At 42.5% G+C, this 10,125-nt stretch overlaps 2 protein-coding genes across 5 annotated transcripts in view; one reads left to right on the forward strand and one right to left on the reverse strand.

Moving 5' to 3' along the window:
* tsc2 (TSC complex subunit 2) overlaps window positions 1-4,640 on the reverse strand; it is a 36,510-nt gene extending 31,870 nt beyond the window's left edge. For all 4 annotated transcript variants that reach the window (XR_005206261.1, XM_037765023.1, XM_037765022.1 and 1 more), the window contains exons 1-2: window positions 4,495-4,640; window positions 2,070-2,245 (exon numbers count right to left, since the gene is read on the reverse strand). The gene's annotated coding sequence lies outside the window, so the exon portion shown is untranslated. The remainder of the gene's footprint in view (window positions 1-2,069; window positions 2,246-4,494) is intronic.
* Window positions 4,322-9,195, forward strand: nthl1 (nth-like DNA glycosylase 1). The gene is made up of 6 exons (XM_037765024.1): window positions 4,322-4,607; window positions 6,243-6,484; window positions 6,564-6,734; window positions 6,845-7,004; window positions 7,295-7,400; window positions 8,682-9,195. Exons 1-6 carry the CDS (start codon window positions 4,340-4,342, stop codon window positions 8,965-8,967), a joined length of 1,233 nt encoding a protein of 410 aa, XP_037620952.1. The 5' UTR covers window positions 4,322-4,339; the 3' UTR covers window positions 8,968-9,195.
* The last annotated feature ends 930 nt before the right edge of the window (window positions 9,196-10,125 follow it).

Genomic DNA, 10,125 nt, shown 5'->3' on the forward strand with positions numbered 1-10,125 from the left:
ACCTGACATTCTCTAAATGTGACTTGATGTAGCTTGCCTGCTAGCAATTAGATGGATGGTCACAGTAACGACCGAGTCCCATTGCAATTGTTAAATCAATTTGCACTGAGTTATTAACCCCCTGAGACCCGCAGGATCGAAAAACTGGCAAGGACATTTTCAAAGGGTTCCCTTGATCTCTGACCTCAAGATATGTGAATGAAATTAGGTTCTATGGGTACCCACGAGTCTCCCCTTTACAGACATGCCCACTTTATGATAATCACATGCAGTTTGGGGCAAAAACCATGCATTTTTTTGTATGCAGTATAAATGAGCTATTCTAAAATGGTGTATTTAATTATGTCTGCATACTGGGGCCCCTAAACAGTTTTGGAATTACATTAATTGGATATCACTGTAAAGCTGAGACTCTTGTGGATCCAATGAGCCCAACTGTATTCATGTGTGATAATGTTGACCCGTGGTGACCTCTAGGATAATCACAGCCTCATGAAACTTTACAGCAACAAACTAAAGACCTAGAGCATTCAGAGGATGGATGGCTGCCCTAGGTAGATTGACAATAAGGGGGTTTCTGAGCAGTTTATACAACAGAAGTGCTCACCATCCAATCACGAAAAATGCAATTCTTGCAGAAATCTCCAAATGTCAAAAGTTTTTGATACCAAATCGCAGCATGTCTTTTTCTATGGTGTTCCTCAAGGTCTTGGTGTTTTAATGTGGTATTTTGGAGGGATTATTGATATTTTTTATCAATTCTCGTGTGGTAAAAAAGGTTAAATTGCTGCAAAAACTTATGAGACATAATAGAGCATGGGAATGACCTTCATATACTTCTATCATACTGATCTAAGCCCTTATACACATTCACAGTTTATTTTAATTTATTATTTCATGTTTATTTCTGATTTGTGACTAGAACAACTTGAAACACAGTGCTGAGCTGCATCTCAAAGTAAACTTCAAGTTCCCAGCTTTCAGATGATTCAATTCAATTCATTCTCCCCCTAAAGTCCCCCTGTACCTCCCTAAAAAAGACAAAAAAGCAGGTATAGTGTGTAGGTCTCTGAGGGTTTAAGGGCTGCATTATTGTACTGTAACTCTAAGTCTGTGTGGTGGATATTGTCTTGCCTCTGACACAGGACCATATAGCGGTGGTGGCAGCATTACACTTTTTAAATCACACTATGCATGGCTGCATCTAGACAACACTGGAGGCAAAAGGACTAAATATGTTTTTTAATGTAACTAATGTGTGAGCGGACTCTTTAGACTCTAGGATAATCACAGCCTCATGAAACTTTACAGCCACAAACTACAGACCTAGAGCATTCAGAGGATGGATGGCTTTCCTAGGTATGTTGACAATAAGGGGGTTTCTGAGCAGTTTCCAGAACATAAGTGCTCGCCATCCAATCACGAAAAATGCAATTCTTGCAGAAATCTCCAAACGTCAAAAGTGTTTGAAACCAAATCGCAGCATGGCTTTTTTCTATGGTGTTCCTCAAGGTCTTGGTGTTTTAACGTGGTATTTTGGAGGGATTATTGAAAAAGGTTAAATTGCTGCAACAACTTATGAGACATAATAGAGCATGGGAATGACCATCATGTACTTGGACATGGACTAAATCTGTTTTTTTATGTAACTTGGGTGTGAGCAGACCCTTTAGACTCCCAGCCACAGCTATGCAGAGGTGAAGTTTGGAGCCTGTAAATGTGTAAACCAGGGGGAGGGGAGGTGCAGGTTTGGAGAAGCTGCTGTCATGTGGACTGGACAGAGCCAGAGGGGAGGGGAGGGGGAGCAGACAGACAACGACTTTTCTGTTTCACTTCAACAACAACAACAACCACATCAGTGCAAGGTAGCATCCGACCAGAGCAGACTATATATCTGTGGACACTTGACAACATATAAACATGGTATATAATGAGGATAAATCATGCACAATGGTGCTACTGAACCGTTAGCTAGGCTTTACATTCCCATGAGCTAGCATTCCTCTGTGGCAGTCAAGGTCTGGCAGCTTTAAACAACAACCTCTCCAGCTCCTCTCACCTCCTCTCACCTTGATGGAGACGAGTCTCTGTCGGCTTCATTCGTCCTCATGCAGCCCACAGAGCCGTCTGCAGTCTGTGCATTCATATAACTCTGTCTCTGCTGCTGGAAGCTTGTTCTCTCGTTCAGACTCAGTCCTCCACTCCTCAACCGGATGACACACTAACGCTGTGACAGGGGCACTTCCTACAAAAACACGTTTGTTACTCTGGGCTGCTGGGAAATGTAGTTCCTGAGCCAGCTAGCTAAACCCATAAACTATGCTAAAAGCCCTTTTGTTAGTCTTAAAAACATTTAATCATGACAAATTATGAACCAAACATCCACACAATATTAAGCTACTGTTCCGTTTCCCAAGCGCCTCGTAAAACTGGTTAACAGTCGACTATTATCTTGTGATAAGTTGTTAGCTACTAAACACTGAAACGTTACCCAACAGTTAACCAGCCGTTAGCTGACCGTGCTAACGGGGCTGAAGTTGGTTCCTCATTGCAGTCTGCAGCTGCACTGTCTGCAGGCTGCCAGTGAGAGGAGCTGCTGGATCATAAGTAATACAAGTCTTGTGATTTTATTACTTTGAAGAACTCAGCTTTGTTGTGTACTGGGTTACATGGTCAAGATCAACCTAAACAAAATGCATTAAAGTCTTGCTGTGACAAAAATGGAGAGAAACAAACATTTTGAATGATAAGAAACAGAAAAGCAACAAAAATAGTAACACATTTTTTTGTACCTTTCATCCACTTCAATGGTGTAACATATATATACTATAATATAATATAATAATCATATTTATTATAATATTAAATTACATTATTTTGGGCTTTAGTCATTAAATTAGTATGATATTTTGCAGAGAAGTCCAGAAGATCAGCGTTATTTACTTCTATTACAATATTTTTGTAAAAGCTTAGATTTAAAATAACAATTCCCGCTGCAGGCCTGTTCCCTGTGCTGGTTTATTAAAGCAGCAGTAGGCAAGATTGGAGCAAATATGATTTACAAAAGTTACACACTATGTGTCACTATATCCTGACAGTAGTGCATGAGAAAGGTAATCAGAAAAAAATATCATGTGCCTCTGTGTCCTCCGGTGTCCTAATGGCATCTGCAAGATTTCACAGACCGGAGGAAAACAATCAATCAGAGCCGAGCTGGAGCCTTGCCGTTTCTGAGCAGCTGTCAATCACTCACAAACTCTGATCAAACGGTCAAACTAGGCAGCGCTGATCAAATATGAATCAGTATTCTCTTACTGTAATGTTTATTTCTCGCCTCAAAAGTTTTCAGAAAAATCTTGTAGTGTACTGGTTTGCTTTAAAATGAGAAAGTTTGTGACCCAGCAGCCAAGTTGAGATCAGTTGAGGAAATACCAAGCACCAGCCGGAGCAAACTTTCTCATTGCACAGCTAAACAGTACAGTACAAGATGTTTCTGCAAAACATTTGAGGCAAGAAATAGACATTACAATAACATAGTATTGATTCGTATTTGATCAACGCTGCCTAGTTTGACCGTTTGATCAGAGTTTGAGTGATTGACAGCTGCCTCCGTTGAATGAACAGCCAATAGGAACGCTCTCTCTCTGAAATGACCTGTGATTTAAAGCCTGAAAACAGAGCCATGAGGAGGTGCAGAAGTCTATTTTTCTATCAGAACCTTTTGAAATACAATATGCTGAAAGTTTATTATGGAATATTTGCCAAATGATGCCAAAAACATTCTGCTTACTGCTGCATTAATATCCCACAGCTACGTCTTTTCTTCATGCAGAACATAGTAGCCTGCAACACGATGAGCTCTACTACCTTAATAGTTTATCACATTTCTATATTAAAATATGTCAATTTCTTGTTATGAACATAAATACATAAGACTACATTGATTTTTTTATTCATATTTTCATATTGCCAACCCCTAAACTCATAATTGTGAGTAGTTCTCAAAATACATAGTATCTCATAGATGTCGTTCCGTTTTATATATTTATGAAATCTATTAATAGTAATTATTAACCACTAGTGGCCTAAAATCTGTTTTTGCATTATTTTGTTGATATGCTTAAATTTAAATAATTTTAGTAAAAGTATATTATTATTATTGTTATTATTATTGTTATTATTTCTTCAATACTTAATAAATGCATGAAGGAAATAATAATAATACAAATATTATTATTATTATTATTATTATTATTATTATTATTTCCTTCATGCATTTATTCAAAAGGGATTCAACTTTTCAAACTACGAATGAGAAACCAACTTCAGTTTCATCTCAATGCTTCCCGTCCGCTGCAGCACGAGGGTCTGTTATGTAGTCCAGTGTTTTACAATGACCTCTCCTTACTTCATGCACAGCAGGTCTGTTATCACTCGGAGTGGTGGTCTAAAGGCTGACTGCGCACCTGCGGCCTCTCTCAGGTCCAAACTCACCAGCAGACGGAGAGATGTGGGTCCAGTCTCCTCTGTGGAGGTGAAGGTGGAGGAGGATGAGGAGGAGGCGAGGATCTGTGAGCAGAGACCCTCCTCGGCCTCCTTATCAGCGGGTAATGTTTACCTTAGCCTACTAGTTCAACACAGACGACCATCTAATTATTTAGAACCATGCAATAAACCACAATTAATTTACAGCTCCTGACAGAGTATTGTTTCTGTGCAAAGGCTGGGGAAGTTGCCATGGTTGTTTTGACGTGTTAACCCAAACTTGTGGACTCTTGCAGCTGAAAAGTGATTATTGACACATCACACCCACAGATACACAATTATATCGGGGCAAGGCAGGCTGCCTCCAGGGCTGCTGCTGCTGCAGGCTGCCTCCAGGGCTGCTGCTGCTGCAGGCTGCCTCCAGGGCTGCTGCTGCTGCTGCAGGCTGCCTCCAGGGCTGCTGCTGCTGCTGCAGGCTGCCTCCAGGGCTGCTGCTGCTGCAGGCTGCCTCCAGGGCTGCTGCTGCTGCTGCAGGCTGCTGCTGCTAAAGCACACTGCCTCCAGGGCTGCTGCTGCTGCTGCAGGCTGCCTCCAGGGCTGCTGCTGCAAGCTGCCTCCAGAGCTGCTGCTGCTGCAGGCTGCCTCCAGGGCTGCTGCTGCAAGCTGCCTCCAGAGCTGCTGCTGCTGCAGGCTGCCTCCAGGGCTGCTGCTGCTAAAGCACACTGCCTCCAGGGCTGCTGCTGCTGCTGCAGGCTGCCTCCAGGGCTGCTGCAGCAAGCTGCCTCCAGAGCTGCTGCAGGCTGCCTCCAGGGCTGGGGCTGCTGCAGGCTGCCTCCAGGGCTGCTGCAGCACTCTGCCGCCAGGGCTGCTGCTGCAAGCTGCCTCCAGAGCTGCTGCAGGCTGCCTCCAGGGCTGGGGCTGCTGCAGGCTGCCTCCAGGGCTGCTGTTGCTGCAGGCTGCCTCCAGGGCTGCTGCAAGCTGCCTCCAGGGCTGCTGCTGCCTCCAGGGCTGCTGCTGCCTCCAGGGCTGCTGCTGCTGCAAGCTGCCTCCAGGGCTGCTGGCTGCAGGCTGGACTTTATCTCACCTAACAAAGTCGTGAAATCGGTCTGTGAAATCTTGCAGATCTCATTAGGAGCACTGGAGGACACAGGCACATGAGGCACCTTTTTCAGATCACCTGTCTCATGTACTACTGTCAGGATATAGTGACCGATTTATAAAAATAACTTTTTTTAATCATATTTGCTCCATTTCTACCCACTGCTGCTTTAATGTAAAGGGTCATGAGATGAGTAACAGTATAGGAAAGCAGACTTTCTTCTTATTGTTTTTGCTGTTGCAAATTACTGTATAACTTAAACTCTAACTTTAAAAACACTCTTCGGCCGCTAGATATATATGCAACCGGTGTGGAGGGGTCAGTAACAGATATTGCTTTGATTTAACGAGACTCAAGCTAAAACGTTTACAAACCGCTGTTGTAGACAATAGTGTGCCTCCAGGTTTGTTGCAACAGTTTAGGGACGACCCTGTCCTGTTTCAAAATGACAATGCCACGTCTAACAGCACTGGGATGAACTGGAACGCAGATACCTGGTGGGTCGTCTTCCCAGAATAGTGAAGGCTGTTGTAGCATCAAATTAATGCCCATACTTTGTTCGGATGTCTACATACTTTTTGCCTTGTAGTGTATTTTCTTTCTGTTTTGCCGTGCTGTGTCAAATATTTCTTGTTCTCTCTCCCCTGTGTTCATTCAGGTGGCTGCCATCCAAAAACGGAAACAGACACTTTACCATTGTCTTCACACAGCCGCAGGAGGAGACAGCTAAAAGTGGAATATGACAAGGACGAAGGTGTTACACCGGTGAAGACTGAACACTGGGAACCTCCCGACTGGAAGAAACAACTGGGATACATTCGTGAGATGAGGAGCGGCCGTGATGCACCTGTAGATAGCATGGGAGCAGAGAAATGCTACGACAGAGAGGCTCCTGCACATGTAGGTGTGTTTTCTTTTTTTTAAGTCTACATTATTCACTGATTCAAATTCATTAACATACCTCTATTGTCCAGCACAGGTGAGACGTTTCCAGGTGTTGGTTTCACTCATGCTGTCCAGTCAGACAAGGGACCAGGTGACGGCAGCAGCCATGCAGAAGCTCCGAGCTCACGGCTGCACTGTAGAAAACATACTCACTACTGACGATGAAGCACTGGGAAAACTCATCTACCCTGTCGGCTTCTGGAGGGTAATGCACAAGTCTTTTCATGTGCTACAGCAGCCATGCTTCCACCTTCTCAACCTCCTCCTTTGTTCGTTTTTTGCACCTTATTGAATGGCTTTCTGCCCTTCCTCTAGACTAAGGTGAAGTATCTGAAGCTGACATCGGCCATGCTGCAGAAAGAGTTCGGAGGCGACATCCCAGACAGCGTGGAAGGGCTGGTGCGCCTGCCAGGGGTTGGACCTAAGATGGCTCACTTGGCTATGGACATCGCCTGGGACCAGGTGTCCGGCATTGGTGGGGACACACTCCTGAAGCATGCATGATATCACCTACAAATCAAAATGGAATAAAATAGATAAGCTATGTCTAACAGAGCAGCGTGAATTCACATAGTTGGAAACTGAACTGCAAGCTTCAGTCTGGAATCTGAGGTTGATTAAGTAGCAGCATTAAAAATAACAGACACTGTATATATTTGCAATAACTAGACTGAGTGAACGCGACACAGTGAGTCAACATCACCATTTCTAGAAATGCAAATCTATATGTGTGCTCATTTATAGTGTTGATTTTTTTTTGTTCAGGTGTGGACACACATGTGCATCGTATCGCTAATCGGCTGGGCTGGGTCAGGAAACCAACCAAGAACCCGGAGGAAACACGCAAGGCCCTGGAGGAGTGGTTACCCAGGTAACAGCATGACTAAATCACTGCTGACCCGTACAACCTGATTAACACGGGCCGACAAATCTATAAAGACCAGAGTCACCGAGACGGACCTTGGTGCATCCAGCACATCATTGATTCTGGTGATTGATAGGAACTCTTCCCCATATTGTGTGTCGACTGATAGATGCAGCGCCGCCGCTAGGAACATGCGCATCATGCGCTGTGTGTAGGGCACCAAGTGCCGGAGGGGCCACAAACAGCCTGGTCATAACACTGCCGTTTGCCACTGAGGTGGTTCAACAGATTCATCACAATCTCAAGATTCATATGTATGTCCACTGTCTTTAAAAGTGAGCACTGCAACAGCCGTCAAAAGACAGTCATGTTAATGCCAGTCAGATGATCCACCATCATTTTCAGAGGGTTAAAAGTAGGCCAAATAAATCAAGAACTGAGGAGGAGAATAATTCCAATTTTAAGATCATGATCGTGATCAATGAGACAGGTCTGAGAATAGTTGGTTTAATATATAGTATATCACAACATGAGCATACGGAATAAATGACATGCAAAGTGCTGATTCACATTGTTTTCTGTGAATGTGATGTTACTCAGCAGCACTGCTTAAATTAAAAGTAAATATTCTGTTACATAATATTTATACACACCTTGTAGAGCAAGCACATTATTTACTGCACAGAGCTAGGACTTGTTTGGTTTGATTCTTCCCTACAGAGTAATAGGTGTGTTATAATTATAATATATATAATTATATCATTATAATTATGATAATTATATAAATAATAAAAAAGTCGAATTATAATATAACCTATCTATTTTTTTACTTTTAGATGGTTAAATTATGTTAGAAATAGGCCTACCAGTAGACTGCAGTCACATTTTTGGCATATTTAAACAAGATTATTTCATTTAAAAGATATATATCAGCTTACCTTTTCTTTAATGTGTTACTGTTATTGGTGCATTCTGGTCAGATTTAATTATTTTCTTTTTTATATAAAAACAAGATTTGATCTTGTTCTCAAAATCTCTCAAAAAAGGAGTCTTGATTAAAAGGGGGTGTCTCACAATCAAGGTCAATATGGTAGCTATATTATAAGCAGGTTAAGAGGCTTTGTCAATCCTGCATGCACAAAATGAACACTGCTTAACCAAAAGAGGTAGGGGTCACCAACTAACATCTTACCTTGGGCACCAAATTGGTCAGGATAGACGGCAACTTGAAATTAAAAATCATCAATGAATGCAGGTTTAAAGTAAGCGTGTTCCTCTCTGTCGTAGGGAGCTGTGGAGCGAGATCAACTGGCTGCTCGTGGGTTTTGGACAGCAGGTTTGTCTCCCTGTCAGCCCTCTCTGCTCTGTGTGTCTGAACCAGCACAGCTGTCCATCCGCCCACAAGATCTCTCCTACAAAGAGGCCTAAAGCCGGATCCCCACGGTCTCCAAATCCAACTGAACCTGAACAACAATCTGCCATTAAACACGAGAGGACAAAGGAGGAGCCGCTGCCCACACCTGTTTCCCCCACTGCACCGAGAAGGAAGCTAAAAAGCAAGAATAATCGTTGATTTAGCTGTCACAGACGTTTTTGTCTGAGCCGTTACCGAATGTTGGACGAGAAAAGTTCAATGTATACGCACACACTGGAAACATGCATCTAAGCTAAACATCGATGATTCGGGATGTTTTCATCACAGTTTTATTTGACACTATAACTGCACTGTTTACACTTTATATGAGATCAAATATTTTTGTACTGTTAGTGCTTTACCAAATAAAACCATATATGTACTGAGGTCATGTTTAAAGTTTCTCCTTTATTCCAGCAGAGGGAGTTTGCCTGTCGCAGCAACAGTACACTCATTTATAACATTTTAATATTGAAGTCTGCCATAAATACTGTACCTGGATAATGCAATGTACTTAATGATGAAACAATATAAACTAAATACACAACATACAGATATGCTAAAAGACAGTCAGTAGTCATAATTCCATATTCATAAAAGCTAGTTGTAATTATCAACCAATAACAACCAGACCCTGTCATAGCAAAAACAAACACTTTTAGTGGACGTAAATGACGGTGCCAGCTTGCCCCAATAGCACCATATTGCAGCCCGTGAGCAGCTGCCGTCTATAGCGCTCTCCCTCAATTGTCAGTCAGTTAGACACAAAAACATGGGAAAATAGGGTCCAAATTGAAAAATACCAAAGTTACCCTTTAAATTCCCTCAACACTTCTTGTCATTTGGGCTATTGTTAACATTTTAAGGCAGGATGAGTAGGATATTTAACTTGGGAAAGAACCCAAGAGATAAAGTAAAGAACTAAAGTGACAAACAAGCCTCTATTCATGAAAATATGATTGAATTTGTGTAGCCAGCCTTGTTGGTTACTGCTTAATACAGGGGTTTTCAACAATTTTTTTCGAGGACCACCTTCCCAAATCATTTACAAACTGGGCTATAGATATGTGCTTTGCCACTGTCAGGTCTGATGACCTACATAAATACTCAGCTTACCCTCACCCATCACTGCCTGCCATTATGAATCCAAAGTATTCATATTTCCTCACCACGTGCTTTGGAGCTTTTACTGGTGCAGAAGTTGTCTCCAATATCACTTTTTTGTTTCAAAAACCACTCAAAGGCCCCCAGTGGGCCCAGCCCAGAGTCTGAGAATAGTTGGTTTAATATACAGTATATCACAACATGAGCATACGG

Source organism: Sebastes umbrosus, chromosome 3, assembly GCF_015220745.1.
Source record: "Sebastes umbrosus isolate fSebUmb1 chromosome 3, fSebUmb1.pri, whole genome shotgun sequence".
Taxonomy (NCBI): domain Eukaryota; kingdom Metazoa; phylum Chordata; class Actinopteri; order Perciformes; family Sebastidae; genus Sebastes; species Sebastes umbrosus.